Below are 20,040 nucleotides of genomic sequence, written 5' to 3'. Positions count from 1 at the left end.
TATTCACGATGTGCGGGCATAGCTGGTACAAGCAGGTCTGGCAGTGCGAGAGTGGGGGCAACTGCCCCCGCTCTCGCACTGCCAGACCTGCCTGTACCAATTATGCTCGCACATCGTGAATAAAGCATGTCTCTGGATGGTGAGTGTCGTCTCTCATGTCTTCTAAGTCGTTAGAATGTTAAACTGATTTGTAAATTACTTCTATTTAAAAAACGTAATACTTCCAGTATTTATCAGCTGTTGTATGCTCCAGATGAAGTTGTGTGGTTCTTTCCAGTCTGACAACAGTGCTCTCTGCTGACACCTCTGTCCATGTCAGGAACTGTCCAGATTAGAAGCAAATCCCCATAGAAAACCTTTCCTGCTCTGGACAGTTCTGACATGGACAGCAGAGAGCACCGTGGTCAGACAGAAAAGAAATTAAAACAGAAAAGAACTTCCTTGGGGCATTCAGTAGCTGATAAGTACTGGAAGGATTAAGATTTTTTAATAGAAGTAATTTACAAATCTGTTTAACTTTCTGGGTCAGTTGATTTTTTTTTCTTTTTTAAAAACATTGTTTCCCACCGTAGTACCCCTTTAATTTACCTTGGTCACCCTCCTCTGTACCCTCTCCAGTTCAGCCATGTGACCCATGTCCCTCTTCTATAAAGTTGCCAAAATTCTTACAGGAGCCCTTCTGTCTGGTGCCAGATACCCTTTATTTAAAAAATGAACAATTTTCAGTCTATAAATAAAGTCTCTGCTATATGTTAATAGGTTTTTGATCCGACACTAAATTTGTGTTGATTCCTTAAATGTTGCAGAATGCCCCCTTTTCTCTAAGTTATTCAGGTGATTCTATTCATGTACATTTCTTTCCGTTTATAATTACAAAAGCAAATTAACTGAGTGGGAACCATATGTGACAATTTTCATCTGTCAGCTCAGGCTATTTTTACCCTGTTGTCTGGAAACATCTATTTTTCCTATGCTAAACTGCGGCTATGCCATAAAAAGATTTCTATTTTTTTTTCCCTTTGCTACTTTTTAATATACTTTTACATAGTTATTATACTGTTGCCGGGCAACCAGTAAGCTCAGTGTCTGTGGAAGAAAAGAAAGCCATTCCATGTCCCTTTTAGCAATCATGGGTGCAGGGAAATGATAGCAAGGAGGGGGGGATCTCCTTTTTCTCTAGATTTGGGTTTGGGTTGTTCTTTATGCCTTTAATTTGACAGATTAGAATATTAGAGCAGCAATGGGGGTGGATTGTGTCCTAGTAAGACCATTTTTAGCTATGAAATATTTATGTATTTGGGGTATGTTTCTTTTCAGAACAGATCGGATTAACCCCTTAAAGGGGTACTCACCTTACAGTGAACATTTATATTCAGAGAGCACAGGGCTCGGCTTCATAGCAGCTGTGGTCGTCACGTCCTCTTCGTTCAGGTCATTCGCCTATCTCCAGATCTTTAATAAAGATATATGGAGGGGTCATGTAGGCCACAGTTTCGGGCCAAGGTCGACCGTAATCCGGCACAGAGCAGAGATTGCTCTGTGCATGCGGATTACTGGTGCGCCGATGCAGGAGATCGCAGGGGGTCCCAGCAGCCAGAACCCTGCGATCAGACACTTATCCCCTATCCTTTAAGGACAAGGACTTAAATGTATGTCCTGGTGCTGTGGTACTTAACAGGAGCTGCTGTAGCTTCATGCTGCCTCATTCACCCTGGCTGCTGCGTCCCGCCGGCAATGGCGGACATTAGCAATCAGCATTAACGATCATGGCATCTGAAGTATTATCAGGGCTAAGTCAGACTTGTTAGACCCCCGCAGTGTAATCACAGGGTTCCGACTGCCTCCTGCTGCATCTTCTTCTATGGTCTGCCGTCTGGTAGACCCTACAACTAGATTGCAGATAGTACATCATGATAAATTGTAAAATATAACAAAATAAAAGCATGCATTATTCACTTACCTAAGTAAGTAATGCCAGGCACAGTATGCAAATTTCCCCCTCCAACAAAATCTCTCTTGTTCTTTTAAATGGGGATAGCTAAGAAGGTTTAAAGGGGTACTCCCATGGAAAACTTTTTATTTTTTATTTATTTTTTTTAGATCAACTGGTGCCAGAAAATTAAACAGATTTGTAAATTACTTCTATTAAAAAATCTTAATCCTTCCAGTACTTTTTAGTGGCTGTATACTACAGAGGAAATGTTTTTCTTTTTGGATTTCTCTTATTTCATGACCACGGTGCTCTCTGCTGACCTCTGCTGTCCATTTTAGGAACTGTCCAGAGCAGGAGAAAATCCCCATAGCAAACATATGCTGCTCTGGACAGTTCCTAAAATGGACAGCAGAGGTCAGCAGAGGGCACTGTGCTCGTGACATAAGAGAAATCCAAAAAGAAAAACATATCCTCTGTAGTATACAGCCCCTAAAAAGCACTGGAAGGATTAAGATTTTTATTAGAAGTAATTTACAAATCTGTTTAACTTTCTGGAACCAGTTGATTAAAAAAAAAAAAGTTTTCCATGGGAGTTCCCCTTTAAAGACCATAGACATCTTGGAATGAATTTTTTATTCTTGCTTTTTGCCTATTATGGTGAAAAAAAAAAAAAAACATTTTCTCCACTGGTCGTTAAAACACATTCCGTTTTGTTTCTTTTCCCCAGCTATCTGCTGTGTCCTGTTCAGAGTGACATCCATCAGACTGCTTCACAGAGGCTCAGTCTACAACTCTTCTCTCCTCACCTGAATTAGCTTCTAAGCTGATTTAGGACCAACTTTGATCTGGCCATAAATTGGGTTGGACATTTATTCAGAAGTGATAAGAACCGGAGACTGAGATCTTTAGGTGGCCTCTGACGGACTTCACTGTGAACAGGACAAGGCAGGATGCTGAAAGAGAGAAACTAAACAAAATTTGTGATAAAGACATATGTAGAAAATGCACAAAAGTACAAATCAAGAATACAAAGTGTATTCAAAGGTGACCATGGTCTTAAACATATGTACTGAACCTCTGTAAAGAAATGTTATTGCACACAAGAGCAGGGTGGCTGCAACAACTGAGCCTGTGACCTCAAGCACTGATAGTAAGAATTTGATTACATTAACTTTATTTTCTGTTATCATAGACATGAAACATTCATCTGCAACATTTATAGCCTCAGGGTACTATGTATTCCTTCTCCGTCTACACTGAATTACCTTACACTGGTATTCTGTTTCTCTTGCCTAGGTTAAATGAGGACATGACAGTGTGTGTTGCCGATTTTGGTCTCTCCAAGAAGATCTACAGCGGGGACTATTACCGTCAGGGATGCGCATCCAAGCTTCCTGTAAAATGGTTGGCACTGGAAAGCCTGGCAGACAATGTTTACACCGTGTACAGTGATGTGGTGGGTTCTTTATCTCAGAAGTTGTTACATTGTACACAAATTAGTCTGTACTATTGGTAATGGAAATAAAGGTATGATTGTTTCCAGGGGTGTAGGTGGACACCACAGGGCTCTGGTGCAAAAAAATGGCCCTGGTCCCCCCATCCCCCTGTGGCAGGGCAGAACAGGACCAAAAATAGGCACACTCCTTTTAAAATAAGCCTAGGTGGTCCGAATGCTGGGACCCCCACGATCACCTCGGTTCAAGTGGCTCTACAGCTGTTAAAAAGCTACAACTCCCATCATGCCTGGAGAGCCTCAGGCATTATGGGAGTTGTCGTTTGTAACAGCTGGAGAGCCACATATGGAGGACAGTTTCACTGCAGAACTTACAAGTGACTACAGCAGTGATGGGACAGTCAGAAGAATACACATTAACATCAGGCACCTGAGTGACGTCTTCTCTGTTGTCTTTCCTTTTTCCTTCATCTGGTCCAGATGCCATGCATTCTTCCAGCTCCATCTACTTGTTCAGAGTCTGATGCCCGGAAATCATAGGTTCCTCACTTTGTCCTCATCCTCTATATGACGAAAATAATCATTATAACCTGCCAGACACTGTACCCCCTAAATATATCCCTACCACACACTGTTCCCCCTGAATATAATACTGCCAAACACTGTACCCCCTAAATATAACCCTACCACACACTGTTCCCCCTGAATATAATACTGCCAGACACTGTACCCCCTAAATATAACCCTACCACACACTGTTCCCCCTGAATATAATACTGCTAAACACTGTACCCCCTAAATATAACTCTACCACACACACTTCCCCCCTGAATATAATACTGCCAGACACTGTACCCTCTGAATATAATACTGCCAGACACTGTTCCCCCTGAATATAATACTGCCAAACACTGTACCCCCTAAATATAACCCTACCACACACTGTTCCCCCTGAATATAATACTGCCAAACACTGTACCCCCTAAATATAACTCTACCACACACACTTCTCCCCTGAATATAATACTGCCAGACACTGTACCCTCTGAATATAACTTCTCACTAGAGATGAGCGAACTTACAGTAAATTCGATTCGTCATGAACTTCTCGGCTCGGCAGTTGATGACTTTTCCTGCATAAATTAGTTCAGCTTTCCGGTGCTCCGGTGGGCTGGAAAAGGTGGATACAGTCCTAGGAGACTCTTTCCTAGGAATGTATCCACCTTTCCCAGCCCACCGGAGCACCTGAAGGCTGAACTAATTTATGCAGGATAAGTCATCAACTGCTGAGCCGAGAAGTTTGTGACGAATCGAATTTACTGTAAGTTCGCTCATCTCTACTTCTCACTCTTGTCATCACATCACTCACTGAATCTCACTGTTGTCATTATAAAGGGTGAACTGTCCACTACATCACAATTTGCATATTTCAATCATAGACTTCATTGTGGACTCGTTGCAGCATTTTCAAATTTTCTCCATGTGAACCTAGCATCAAAGGGGTTATACAGGTTTCCTCCACAAATTGTGCAACGTATGTCCACTGGTTGTGCGGTATCGGAGTTTCCCATTAATTTCAATACAGCTGAGCCCCAATACCTGACACAACCCACAGACAGTGGCATTGCTTTTTAGAAGAAAACCCCCATGTGATTCCAATACTTTACAAGCTCTTTAAGTTGTGATGTCTTTTGTCAGGTTGTCAGACATTTTATTAAGCCATATATTAGTTTAAAGTTACATGGCGTGCATGGCCAAAGATAGACCCATCATTCACTTTCCTGAACCGTGCGGTATCGCAGCTAATGTAAGTGAATGGGATTGCATTACAACCCGCCAGTGCCACAACGTGACACCATTCGCTTTTAAAGGGGTACTCCACTGGAAACCTTATTTATTTTTATTTTTTTAATCAATTGGTGCCAGAAAGTTAAACAGATTTGTAAATTACTTCTATTTAAACATCTTAATCCTTCCAGTACTTATCAGCTGCTATATAGTCCACAGGAAGTTCTTTTTTCTTTTTGAATTTCCTTTCTGTCTGACCACAGTGCTCTCTGCTGACACCTCTGTCCATGTCAGGAACTGTCCACATCAGGAGAGGTTTGCTAGGGAGATTTGGACAAAGGTACTCTGGACAAATCCTGACATGGACAGAGGTGTCAGCAGAGAGCACTGTGGTCAGACAGAAAGGAAATTCTAAAAGTGCATACAGCAGCTGCATACAGCAGCTGATAAGTACTGGAAGGATTAAGATTTTTAAATAGTAATTTACAAATCTGTTTAACTTTCAGGCACCCGTACTCCAGTGGAGTACCCCTTTAAGGAAAGCTGTGATAATCCTTTTTGGTCTATCTTGGTAGGAGATAAATGCTCCTTAATGGTTTCTTTACTGTAATGCAGTGTTTCTCAACCAGGGTGCCTCCAGCTGTGGTAAAACTACAATTCCCAGCATGCCCAGACAGCCTTCGGCTGTCTGGGCATGCTGGGAGTTGTAGTTTTGCCACAGCTGGAGGCACCCTGGTTGGAAACCACTGCTGTAATGAATAGAATTTTGCTCACTGTCCTAACAGTATCTTATGCCAATTATTTCCTAGTGGGCTTTCGGTGTCACCCTTTGGGAGATAGTCACCCTGGGACAAACCCCTTACGCCGGCATCGAGAATTCTGAAATCTACAGCTACCTCCTTGCTGGAAATAGATTGAAGCAGCCGCCGGACTGTCTGGATGAGCTGTAAGTACTGTGCCCACCTGTGCCTCTTCCTGCAGAGGTTAGGGAGAGGGCATCCTGTGCAAGCGTCTTCTTTTCTGTAAGATATCGCTGAAAGATCTAAAGAGATGATGAAAAATAAGCCATAATGAGAGCATCTGCTGTACATTCAGACTGGCTTCTGCTCCTCATTAAAAAGTACATGTATTTACAATGTGCCTGAGTGCCAGGGAACTCGGAGCGCATCAATTTATGGCCTATAAATCTCCTTTCACTGGATGCCAACGAGAAGCAGCTATTAGGTTGGATTTAAGGGATTATCCAGAGACTATAATATATCCATTATCCACAGGAATCAGTGGGTGAGGTCAGACTGGCTGGAACCCCCACTGTAAAGAAAATGGGGGTCCCTTGCCCCCAAGGAGATTGGGTTCTAGCGCATATGTTTGGCCACTGTTCCCCTCTCTCACTATAGGACTGCTGAAGACATTTAAATGGGCACTGTCATTCATTAAAACTAATTTTTGCTATTGCACTCCTTATGGTAATGAAAAATCTTTCTAATATACTTTTTTTTTTTTTTTTTTTTTTATTAGTTTTCGATGTTTTTAGTGTTTAAAAAAGCTGCCACTAAGTGTCTCCCTACTTGTCCAAAGCACATTTCCCCCCCATCTTTTGCACAGACTTTGGACTCCTGCTGGCCTGGCAGAAGTCGAAAATAAGGAAATGCAGTCTGGAGTGCTGAGGGGTGTGTGTGCAGCCTTAGCTAATCATTGCTCATCTCACATTGAACTGCTCTGGGCTGTGTGTAGCAGAGTGAGGGAGGAAGTTCTCCCCTGTATGTCTTCAGAAGATGTCATGCCTGATGGGGAACTCCCCTTCCCAGTCTGTGAATCTGACTGAGTGGAAAATACAGAGTAATATCAAGGTAGACAACAAAAAAATAATAAAAATAAAGACAGGGGGTGGTTTATCATGATGGGGGCAGTGAACTGGGAGGATTATAAAATTGGTTATCTTCAGAGGTAATATATAGAGTTGACGGAGTGGTGGCCGGACAGGGCCGATTCTAGCTTTTCTGTTGCTTGATGTACAAATTGAAATTGTGCAGCATATAACTAGAGATGAGCGAATTTACAGTGATTTGATTTGTCACGAACTTCTCGGCTCGGCTGTTCCTGACTTTATAATCAAAATATTAGCTTATACCTCAAGGACCTCACCAACCATGGTGCATAATGATAGGAGAGGAAATAAATATTTATATAACAGCGTCAATATAAAAAAATTATAATCAATAATTTTACACATTACTTGGCACTTTACAAGATATTCTCACTGGGCCCTAGTGAGATATCAAATAAACAATATAAAATGCTGAATTGTAAAAATCGGAATATAGTCCCGTTAATTGGTAGAGATATATGTGCACTTAGAAAAAATAGAGAGTCAATCTCCAGAAGAATGGTATATACAAATGATGTTTCTCACCACTGCTATGTGTCAGTCATTGGCGGTTATATTATCCTCCACCGTAGGTCACGGTCTCACGCTGCTCTCGTCACCCCGATGGCAGGGGGGCACGACGGTCTCGCACTGCACTCGCAACACCGGTGGCAGGGGGGCGTGACGCGATGTTCCGTACCGCTGGTTGCGGCGGCTCTCCGGCTGCTTTGTGATGGTAAAATGCCCACACTCCGGCAAGAGTGGCAGTGAGCACGGGAGCAGTGGTGAGTCCGGGAGCAGTGTCCCTGATGGAGACCTAGACTGCGGGAGGTAGTTGGAAGTAGATTGCCGCCTGGCAGGGCGGGATAGAGCTGGATTAACTCCTCTGTTTCCAGGACTTCCAAGGTAGAGTGCGGATACTATTGTGTCAGTGTGAACGGTGCCAGAAACCTAAACGCGTTTTGGGGTGCTGGGATTTGTGGTCCTTCAACCCCTTCCTCAGTAGAAATGTGTATACACATTTCTACTGAGGAAGGTGTATTTTTAATATTTCTACTATGTAAGCTTTGTTCTTTAGTTCTAGTACTCATTACAGAAATCCTTTGGCATTGGTGTACACAGAAGTGAGGGGGCCACAGAGCAAAGGTTAAAAATGGCCACCTGTTATGATGCCTGACCCTTCAACATAGCACAGAAAGGCCTGGTGCTTGTTTTACCCCTTAGGGTCTGTTCACACGTACAGTATTCTGGGCAGATTTGATGCTCAGAATTTCAAGCTGTGTTCAGTTTTCCAACCAGGGAGCCTTTAGCTGTTGCAGAGCAGTGTTTTCCAACCAGGGAGCCTCTAGCGGTTGCAGAACAGTGTTTTCCAACCAGGGAGCCTCTAGCTGTTGCAGAGCAGTGTTTTCCAACCAGGGAGCCTCTAGCTGTTGCAGAGCAGTGTTTTCCAACCAGGGAGCCTCTAGCTGTTGCCGATCAGTGTTTTCCAACCAGGAAGCCTCTAGCTGTTGCAGAGCAGGGTTTTCCAACCAGGGAGCCTCTAGCTGTTGCAGAGCAGTGTTTTCCAACCAGGGAACCTCTAGCTTTTGCCGATAGCCTTTGGCTGTCTGGGCATGCAGGGAGTTGTAGTTTTGCAACAGCTTGAGGCATCCTGGTTGGAAAACACAGTTTTAGAGGGAGGAGTCCTGCACTAGTGCCCCCTGAAGGCACCCTTGTTGGCAAAAACTGATCTAGAGGAAGGAATCCTGCACAGGTGCCACCTAGTGGCAAAGAAGATAGGGAAAACCACTTCTCCAGAGGCCCATACCAGTCTCACCATCTGCCTCTCTAGTACACACAGCCTTGCCTTCTACATCTTTTACATCCATAAGTATGACACTGTCAGATCTTCCACCTACTCTCTTAGTATCCCCGCATGTTATTATCATGCTCCCAGCTTTGTATGGTTTGAGAACTCTCAGGGCTAGAATATTCTAGAGAGAACAATGTCTCCAGAATATCAGAATATTTCTAGTGATATAATTCCAAAAAATAAAAATAAAAAAAGCCATTAAAAATTACATCAGCATGCACAAAATCATATTCAGCCTTCGCCCACATCTCAATAGGAGTCATAAGTGTTAATAGTAATAATGGCTTTTAAGGAACCTTTTTTAATCCCATGCAGGCCTGACACTGGAAGGTGGGTGGGAGTCTGTTATGCCTGTGGCATCAAAAGCTACAAAGTTAAAGGCGCACTCCGCTTTCCCGAAATAAAATTCCTAATCGATATAGTTTAATCACTTTTAGTAATCTAGTGCATGTGCAGAAGTCATTGATGCTTATGGTTGTGCTGCTTTTAGAAAATGAAAATGTACAAGTGGTTGGAAGACCAAAATTAGTGGTTTTCAAGTGTTGCAAAACTACAACTCCCAGCATGCCCGGACAGCCGTTGGCTGTCCGGGCATTCTGGGAGTTGTAGTTTTGCTACATTTGAACACCACTTGTCTAAATGTTCCAACCACTTGTATGCTGTTTCAGCTCAGTGGAGAAAATAATGCTTTATGGCTTTGTTTTCTTTTCTTTTTATTTAAATCAATCAATTCTCAATTAAAAAAATAAAAATAAATTAGTTTCCAAGAACTGTATAAAGTGTATGGAAGTGTATGGTCTCCATACTATATGGAACTGGAAAAATGTGTGCCCCCTAATATCCTACTATATCTATCTATCTATCTATTATTATTACAAATAATTATAATATTCAATCAATTCCCAATTTAAAATAAAATTAATTTGTTTTAGAATGTAAAGTATGAACTTTTGTATAGTCCGGGAACAAGAGGATAAGGCACCTGATGTAATAATCAGTGTTACAGTGCCACCCGGTGGTGGCACAACGATAGCGCAGGTAACTTGTTAATTTTCTATTAGGCGTAAGTTTGGCACACCTGACATTCACACTTCACGTGAAGATTTTTATTATTATATATTTTTTTTTTTCAAATATTTATATAATATTTTTTAAAGAGGTTTTTCCGTCTCTGTAAATACAAATTGCATAAGGGCAGTGAATGGGGGTTAAGAAAAAAATAATGTGTACTCGCCCGTCAGCACTTCCAAAAGGGAATATTGAATGGAGAGGTGGTTAGTTGAGTAGAGAGTGTGTGTGCGGGGGGGGGGGGGAAGCGGGGGCCTGGGACGTCCCCTTTATGTATCTCTATTGGAGAGCCGGCATGGTGTGCTCGTGTATCTATGGTTCTCCCATGGATATACATGGAGGGGGCATGTTGACCACTGGTTCGTTTGGTGGTCGATACTGCTGCATTCATGAGTAAAGTTGGGGTGCCGTACGAGAGATGGCAGGTAGGGGACACTTTTTCCCTATCCTTAAAGCGTACCCGTCAGATCCAACAAAAAAAAAAACATTTTTTAAATATATCACTCAGTATCTAATCCTGACCATGTGCATCTAATTTTTATGTGTCTAGCACCTTTATTTATTTTTTTATTACACTTTTAATTTAGCTCACTAGTCTGAATTCCTCTCAAAGGGAGGGGGCGTGGCCTCACTGTGCAGGTCTCCGCCCCCTCCCTCAGTATGTTGTCTGCTCACATCTCCCCTAGCATTAGCAAAACTACAACTCCCAGCTTGTGCTCACTGACAGTAGTGGGACACAAGCTGACAGTGGGAGGATTTTTCCTCCAGCTCTGAGCCCTGCACTCACAGCTGTCAATCAAGGAAGTGTGTCCATGACATAGGTGATGACGCATGGACACAGCAGGACTAGTATGTGTCCAAGCAGGCAGGGGGGGACAGTTGTTTGACTGGATTTTTCAGTATGAAATACTCAAAATTTCTAATGAAAGCAAATGCAAAACCTATTGGTTATACATGCTTTACAACATATCAGAAGTTTTTGTATTTTTAAGAATTGATTTCCCTAATCCCAAGTGCACCTTGATGCCACGTTATAATACTGTGTAATACGCTTCTATTACCTCCGTGCGTCGCTTTGTCCCCTTTTCATGCACAGGATCCAAACCTGAAAGTGCTGTTGTGCAAGTCTTTTTATATTACTGTTGTCTCTGATCTTTCCCAGCATTCCATGCGGCCAGAGACAAAATAAGTCACATGGTCTCCAAGGGGCATGCTGTGTTGCATTACTTCAGTAAATTACTGTAGCATAGCCACACCTCGGAGACCATGTGACTTATGACATATTATCTCTGGCCACATGGAATTCTGGGAAAGGTCAGGGACAACCGTAAAATAAAACAGACTTGACTACATCACTTCCGGGTGCGGGTCCTGTGCATGAAAAAGGGGACAAAGCGATGCACAGAGGAAAAAGAAGCTAATTATACTGTATTATAACTTGGCATCATGGGCTCAAAGGCTGAAGGAAAAAAATAATAGAATACCCCTTTAAGAGGATATTCACACATACAGTATCCTCTATATTTGATGCGCAGGATTTGAAGCTGCAGATTTGAAGCAGTGTTCACTCATTTAGTTTACATAAAAAGCTGCAGCTACAGATCCTGCGCAGGATACTGTACGTGTGAATACACTTTTAGTCAAAGTCAGATTTGGAGTCTAAAAGTTTATAAATAAGTTATATGATAAATAATAATCTAAATCATTACAAGCCGCTAAGTCTCTCAGTGTATATTCCAGTCACATTAAAATAAATATTCCAAAGATAGGAGTGGGTGGGGGTGGGGTGGTGATTTCAATAAGGGGGTTAAAAATTATATTTTATTTTAGTAAAATTTTACTATGCTATTGTCATTTTGTATGGATTTAAATAAATAAAAAAATAAAAAAAATTCCCTTTTATTTTTTTTGCAGGTATGAAATGATGTGCCAGTGCTGGACCACTGAGCCCAAGCGGAGGCCCGGTTTTTCCGACCTGAGAAGACGTCTGGAGGCTATCTGGGGCCGATTATCTGTGCTATCAGGAAGTCAAGATCCGCTGTACGTAAACCTCGGGGAGACTTGTGGAGCTTCTGCTGCAAACTCCATTTTGCACTCTGCATTTGACAATATCGACCAATGCTGCGTGGACACTACTCAGACGTGCGGCGCGGCGGCGGTCAGTAGCGACTATCGCTATATTGTGAACCCTGGGTGCCTTAGAGAAGCAGACGAGTGGCCTCCTAATGGACAAACTGCAGAAGCCAGAGGCCTCCTAAATATAGATGAGGAGGAGGAGGAGGAAGAGGATGAAGATGAGGAGGAAGAAGAAGAACGACTTCAGGAAGCTCATGTTGTTATTAACCTCTAGTACAAACCTCTTGATGGAAAGGTGTCCATGACTTTAGATGTCTATGGGGACCAGGAGACACCAGCTAGGAAGGGGAGTAGCAGTCAGCAGAGCTCTTTCTGATGATCCCTACTGAATATTTAAAGAGCCCCTTACCCCGGTAAGCTATTACCCTGTGTACAAGGCCCAAAGATCTTGCAGGGTTATAAATCAGGATTTTTATGCACCACATCTCCCTGTGATGTCTTGCCAACAATGATGGAAACAAATGGCCTTCACTGCCGTTAGTTTATCTAGACCGGTGTTTTCCATTCAGCCTTTAGCTGTACAGGCATGCTGGAAGTTGAAGTTTTGCAACAGCCGGAGGCCTATTGTGTTGGAAACACTGGTCTAGAGCAGTGGTCTTCAACCTGAGGACCTCCAGATGTTGCAAAACTACAACTTCCAGCATGCCCGGACAGCCGTTGGCTGTCCGGGCATGCTGGGAGTTGTAGTTTTGCAACGTCTGGAGGTCCGCAGATTGAAGATCACTGGTCTAGAGGGTCCTTTCGTGAAGCGGCACTTGAATTGGGCAGCTGTAAAAGGGCCCATAGAGTATTTTCCCACATAGGTTTATTGCAGAAATTTCTGCAACTCTCTACACCCGCAGAAAAGCACCCTGCAGCCACAACCATGTTCAGGTGTTGAAAATTGATTTTTTTTTCTGCAATTCATCTGCCCTTACTTCTACCTGTATATATGGTAACCGGTTAATACCAACAATGTTGTCTGACTCTGCTCCCGGCTTAGTCGCCTGCAAAAACATCATGCATGCTCAGGTGATCCAAGCAAGCGTGTCCGGCCTCCTTATAATGCACAGAAGTACTTTGAAAGTGAGACTCCTAGCGGGCTGTGATACCTTTTATAGCATTAAGGCTTATGAATGGCCCTGAAAGGGAATCTGTCAGCTGTGATTCACATTCCACACTTCTAACACTGTTAGACAGCTGTGAGAGACATGTTACTTTTCATAGATCTGTCTGTACTTCTAAAACCTAGAAAAATGCTTTTATTTTGTGGTGCCGAGAGTCAGTGGCGTTCCCAAGCCCCTGAAGTGGATTACTTCCTCGCTTCCCCTCCCATTCCTGTCTCTGATTGACCGTGCTCGGCTTCCAGCTGACTGTCAATCAGTCAGAGGCATTCCAAAGCCCCTGAAGTGCTGTGATGTGGAACACTTTCATGCTTCCCCTCCAGACCTTGCTTGATTGACAGGCAGCTGTAAGCAGAGCCCTGTTTCTAAATCAGCACTGAGTATTCAGATTGATTAGCAACACCTCCATTACGTAGAAAAACACTTCTATTTTATGGTGCAAAGAGGCGTTCCCAAGCCCCTTATGTGCTGTGATCTGGATTAGTTCCTCGCTCCCCCTCCCATTCCTGTCCCTGCTTGATAGACAGTCAGCTGAAGACCAAGCCCTGTTTGCATATCTGGGCTGTGCATACAAATTGCTTGGAAACACCTCCATAACCTAGAAAAACACTTTTATTCTCTGGTGCAAAGAGTCAAACTGAGCATTGCATTTTGGCTAAGATCAAGTATAGTATATATTCTTATCAGTTTAATATCTGACACGCCCCCTATCTGGGGACAATATATTAAATGGATTTTTGAGAACGGGGGACGATTTTGAAGCTTGCTTCCGTCGCCCTATGCATTGACCCGATATGGTAGTATCTTCGGGTACAGTGTTCCCAAACAATTTGCATTCACAGTGCAAGTGTGAGAATTGGAAAAAGGGCTCAGCTTCCAGCTGACTGTCAATAAAGCAGGGGGGGGGGGCAGATAGGTGATGTCCCACCTCTCAACAATTCGGGGTTTGGTAACACCTCTTTAACACTTTTTTTTATAGGTAATGGAAGCACAGATAAATATATGAAAGGTAGTTTGGAAAGTGAATTGCAGCTGACAGATTCCCTTTAAAGCCATTTATTAAATGTATTAGCCTCAAACATCCACGTGGAAATGTCAGTTTCTTTTATTTCCAATCATGAATGAACTACTAATCGATTTAGTGTCTCGCTCATAAAACACACTGTATAACTAAAAAACAAAAAAATCAGGTGACTGTGAGGTCTATGTCTTCTACTGTACATCTTCATATTTAGGAATAGCAGATTGGCCCTTGTTTCGAGGAGATCCAGGGAAACCTTAGATGTATATATTTTTTTACATGACTAAAGATCATAGCTCGCGATCTCTTATTTTTAAGAATGGTATCACAGCCGTAGCACACTGGCGACTTGACGGTGAGACGTTCTCTCTTCACAGCGACCCCCTGGATCAACTACTCAATGCAATATAATGGAGAAAGCCCCGATTTCCAGTCGGGCGTAAACATATAAGCTTTTTATCTAAATGGACTTGGACTATAAGCAGCAGAATATATAGAGGGAGAACTGTGACGTCAATACGGACATTTTTAGCTGAAACAGTTGGTTCCGTCAAAGCAGAATTCTGCTGCGCTAGAAGAGACTTGATTTGCATGTATCATATTTAGTTCATATAATAATGTATGTTGTTTTTTTGTTGTTTTTTGTTTTTTTGTTTTGTTCTGTCAGTTTTTTAGCCAAGCGAACAACTGTTGTACTATTATGCTTCCAGAACCAAAATAATATTTTTCTAGAATGTGTGACTGAATTTATTTGCACTGAACAGCCTGAGTGAAATTACATCAATAATTGATTCGTTTTTTTACAATGGTTTTAGAAACCAGGGATGTTTTTAACATGTACCTCCCATTAGGGTACATTTACACTGTTACAAAAAAAAGTTATGTCACTTGTTGGTAGAGAAGTCATGTTGGGTAGCTGCTTACATAAACTGCGTGGCTCACAGGGAAAGTCAATGGGAATTAAGCAAATTGCGCAAGTTCCCCGCTTCGGCGGCTTTCCTGACCACCTTGGCAGCTGCAAACAGGCCAGAATTGGCTGGAAAAAGAGGAGGTAAGAAGATGACACAACCCCTTTTTAAAGTGTACCTGTTATTATACCAACTTTTCACATGTCTTGGGACATGTCAAAAGTTTTTATTGGTCGTGGTCTAAGGGTCTATTCACATGGCAGAATTTCCGTTACGGAATTCCGCCTCAAATTAAAGCCCATAGACTTCTATGGGATTCAGTACTCCCATTCACACTTCTGAATTTCCGGAATTTGAGTTCCGCGAGCAGAAATTCAGAAGTGTGAATGGGAGTGCGGAATCCCATAGAAGTCTATGGGCTTTAATTTGAGCCGGAATTCCGTAACGGAAATTCTGCCATGTGAAAAGACCCTAAGGCTAGGTTCACACTACGCAATTGCGCTTTGAAATTGTAGACAAAAATTCTGCTTGCTAAAATGTAGAAGCTAGTGAAGGAGTTTTCCGTTCACCATTTCACACCTAGGAATTTTTGAAGCAGAATTTATGAACGGAAAATCCGTTTTAAAATTTCCGCCTGAAGAATGGCGTTGCTCATTCTTCAGGCGGAAATACTCGCGGAACACATTGTAGTCTATTGGGGACTGCAATGTCTGCGCGGTCCTAGCGCCAGCTGATTCAGTCAGAGCTGGCTGCACTTGGAATCTCTGGGTGGAAATTTTCCGTTGGGAGATTTCGTAGTGTGAACCTAGCCTTAGAGTTCAGACTCCAAACCGATCAGTAGAACGGGGGTGGACAGAATCGCACTGTCGGGCGCTTCTCTCCCCACTCTGTGTCATTATGAGTAGGACGGTTCCATAAAATTGCGTTATGAGTCTGACTTAGAGATTGAAAAATTTTTTTTAAATTGCCTTCTTAGTATTTGAATTCCAGGATTTGCTTGTCTTCAGGTGAGACGGGAGAACTTTACATTCTCAAGTGTCTTTCGTGAAGGTCTAGATCGTTTGAATACCATGTTATTAACAGAGAATTTTTCATTATAAAAGTATTCAATTTTTTTTCTATTTTTCTAGGAAAGAAATAACAAAGGGCTTTGGAAAAAAAAAAGGGGAAAAGTTAGTTTTTTTTCCAGGCCTTTGCATTTCTAGTCCAGCCTGGTCATATGACACAGAGTCAGGAGAGAATGCAGAATGCGCACACTTCTCCTGGCTTGTTCTACTGATCGTTCGGGGTCTGAACACTCAAACCCCGACAGATCAAAACTTCAGTACATCTGAACCGTTATATAAGACTATATTGTTATTGATGCCCTATTGGTTGGAAGGAGTTGGACAAGAATTTTGGAAGAATCATGTGTCCTAATTCCATATTTAATAATGAATATTTTTAAACAATTCCGATCATCCATTATATTGCTGCATTCAAAATATTATAAAGGGAGGTACAAGTTAAAGCTCCTCTGTTGGGAAATAAAATCATCTTTAACATGCCCATGAAGAACTAACCTAATGGATTCTAGAAGCTCCACCCAAGAACCAGGGTTTTGAACTGATACTATGTCTGTCATCCTGCTGAAAAGGACATTAGGAGGCTCATGGTGATGTACTGTTCTCACAATTGTCCCTTAAAGGATAACTGTCACATCACAGTCCCGCACTAACCACAGGTACTGACAGTGCGGGGGACGCTGATTCATATGATCCCTACCTTGCCCGGATCCTTCTGGCCGTACGCCTGCAATCTTAATTTTTCTATATATGCAAATGTGGCTGTAACTGGCACGGGCGGGGTTTGCAGTAGCCTCCCGTCTGCTTATGAATATTCATCCCCCTCCCTCTGGCTCTCCCTCTCCCCGCCGCTCCTAACAGGTCTTCACTGTGTATGTGCTGCTTCCTGACGTGTGCAGTGAAGACCAGTGGCAAACTAGGCTACTGAAAACCCCATCCGTGCCAATTACAGTCACATTTGCATATATAGAAAAACTAAGATTGCGGCCGGATGGATCCGGGCAAGGTAGGGATCATATGAATCAGCGTCCCCCGCACTATTCGTCAGTACCTGTGGTTAGTGCGGGAGTGAACATGTGACAGTTTTCCTTTAAGTCCTTTTTAAGTAGATACCAGGCATTGTGTGACCACTAGTCTAAACCTTTTATGGGCATTTTATAGTTTCCCGTGCTCAAAATGCCTCTTTATTATGATAGCCATGGCAGTTTCTGGTCCTTTATTTTTATATATATATATATATATATATATATATTTGAAATATAAATATTTGTAGTTTTTCTTTTATAATTTAAAGAGAATCTGTCAGCTCTATATCATGCTCAGAGCTGAAGACATGGGCAGATACTGTAGCTGATATGGAGATGACCAAAATGATATGTCTCTTAGCTGATAGCTTTTTGCAAAGTTATAGAATCATGTTTTCCCTCTAAACTGAGAGGTTGTGTTGAGCTGCAGCATGCATGCCTCCTCACTCCTCCCTGCTTGGCTTCCAGCACTGAGCCTCGTATATCACTCAGGCAGTTCAATAAGAGGTAGTGGAGGAAGGAGGCATGCTGCAGCTCAGCACCACCTCCTATCTACCTATGTTTGCAGCTCTGAGTATGATCTAGAGCTGACAGATTCCCTCTGAAGCACTTTAAAGCTATTATATTTCCCCAAAAGATTACTACGCAAATGAAAAGACTGTGGTGCAGAAGAAGGGGGGGGGGTCTTTAACTCTTGGAATGCAAATGTCATTTGCTCTTATTTTTTTTAAATGTACTGGAAAATGAACAGAATCTTGGTTGATTTTTGGGGCGTTTACAGCTTTCATATCTGTCCTCCGTTTATGAGGGAGATTTGTACATATTGTTAAACTTAGCTAATGTTTAGTATTCTAATACACTTTCCAGCCTGCATGAGTTTGGTATTTACATTACAGAGCAATAAACTGGGCGGCTCCCATGGCACGGTTATTCCCCGTACATCTCAGTCAGGATCTTTTATGGGGGAAATCTGCCTGTTAAATGTACATAATGATGTCATGAATTAAGAAATAAAAACAAACAAGTTTTATGTAACACTTATTGATACAACAGTTGCTTGGTAGTATTACAGTACATATCTGTGTAGTCATCAACCACAGAGGAACGTGATGATTTTTACTGTATAGAGTTTTTTAAAATCGTCCTGTTTACTGCTCAGGTCTTTCCGCTTTTCAATGGTAGGTTCATTGCTCCTGTGATTATATCAACGTTTCTGATTTCACCAGTGAGGCTATGTTCACATGCAGTTGTGTTGCCAAGGTTAGTGTCACCCGATGCGTTAAAAAATGGTGTCACCCCATACCTCCCTCCCCAAAGTACTTTTTTGCCTGTTGTGAGGGACGGATGGTGGAAAAACATTTACACCCTCAATAATCAACTGTGTGTGAAACTACACCTCCCAGTATCATCTAATTAGTGGTAAGGGTATGCTGGGAGTTGTTGTTTCACCCATCATCACTTCAGAATTCACAATGTGAGGTAGAATACACAATGATATAAGTGACTCACAGTTCTTGATGTCTTCTCTATAGTCTCAGATGGTACATACCACGGTGACTTGTTCCAGCTAAATTTTCTATGTGTAGAACTTGATGCCCAGATTGCATTGGCTCCTCTATATGAATGCTGGTGGATGCTGATCCTCTGAATATAATACTGCCACAGACTGTACCCTCTGAATATAATACTGCCACATACTGTACCCTCTGAATATAAACCTGCCACATACTGTACCCTCTGAATATAATACTGACACACTGTACCCTCTGAATATAATACTGCCACATACTGTACCCTCTGAATATAATACTGCCACATACTGTACCCTCTGAATATAATACTGCCACACACTGTGCCCTCTGAATATAATACTATCACACACAGTATCCTCTGAATATAATACTGCCACATACAGTGCCTCCTAAATATAATGCTGCCACACACTGTACACTCTGATTATAACACTGCCACATAAGAATATAATACTACAACACACTGTCCCCTATGAATTTATACAAAATATTGTGCCTCATGCTTGACCAATCCCCCTCCATTACTTTGCTTCATGCCTTAACTCCCCCCCCCCCCCCCCACCTCGCTCCATTACGGTTCCTCATGCCTGCCCCTTTCCCTTCATTACTGCTCCTCATGCTTGCCCCCCTTCCCCTTCATTACTGTTTCTCATGCCTGTCCCTTCATTACTGCTTCTCATGCCTGTCCACCCTTCCCCTTCATTACTGCTCCTCATGCCTGCCCTCCTTCCTCTTCATTACTGTTCCTCATGCCTGCCTCTCCCCTTCCCCTTCATTACTGTTCCTCATGCCTGCCTCCCCCTTCCCCTTCATTACTGCTCCTCATGCCTGCCCTCCTTCCTCTTCATTACTGTTCCTCATGCCTGTCTCTCCCCTTCCCCTTCATTACTGTTCCTCATGCCTGCCTCCCCCTTCCCCTTCATTACTGTTTTTCATGCCTGTCCCTTCATTACTGCTTCTCATGCCTGTCCCCCCTTCCCCTTCATTACTGCTCCTCATGCCTGCCTCTCCCCTTCCCCTTCATTACTGTTCTTCTTGCCTGCCCTCCTTCCTCTTCATTACTGTTCCTCATGCCTGCCTCTCCTCTTCCCCTTCATTACTGTTCCTCATGCCTGCCTCCCCCCTTCCCCTTCATTACTGTTCCTCATGCTTGCCTCCCCCCTTCCCCTTCATTATTGTTCCTCATGCCTGCCTCCCCCTTCATTACTGTTCCTCATGCCTGCCTCTCCCCTTCCCCTTCATTACTTTTCCTCTTGCCTGCCTCCCCCCCTTCCCCTTCATTACTGTTGC

The 20,040-nt window shown here is 42.7% G+C and overlaps 1 protein-coding gene and 1 non-coding gene across 2 annotated transcripts in view; both read left to right on the top strand.

Annotated features, from left to right (window-relative positions):
• TYRO3 (TYRO3 protein tyrosine kinase) overlaps nt 1-15,416 on the top strand; it is a 186,608-nt gene extending 171,192 nt beyond the window's left edge. The window contains exons 18-20 of the mRNA XM_056546671.1: nt 3,230-3,389; nt 5,984-6,120; nt 11,876-15,416. Of these exons, the coding sequence (XP_056402646.1) occupies nt 3,230-3,389; nt 5,984-6,120; nt 11,876-12,311 (733 nt within the window). The 3' untranslated portion in view covers nt 12,312-15,416. The remainder of the gene's footprint in view (nt 1-3,229; nt 3,390-5,983; nt 6,121-11,875) is intronic.
• On the top strand, nt 13,844-14,026 carry LOC130296004 (U2 spliceosomal RNA). The gene has a single exon (XR_008849098.1). It is a non-coding gene; the product is annotated as a U2 spliceosomal RNA (small nuclear RNA).
• Nucleotides 15,417-20,040: the final 4,624 nt, after the last annotated feature.

The sequence above is a fragment of the Hyla sarda genome, chromosome 11 (assembly GCF_029499605.1).
Source record: "Hyla sarda isolate aHylSar1 chromosome 11, aHylSar1.hap1, whole genome shotgun sequence".
Taxonomy (NCBI): Eukaryota; Metazoa; Chordata; class Amphibia; order Anura; family Hylidae; genus Hyla; species Hyla sarda.
This window is presented reverse-complemented; position numbering and strand designations above follow the sequence as displayed.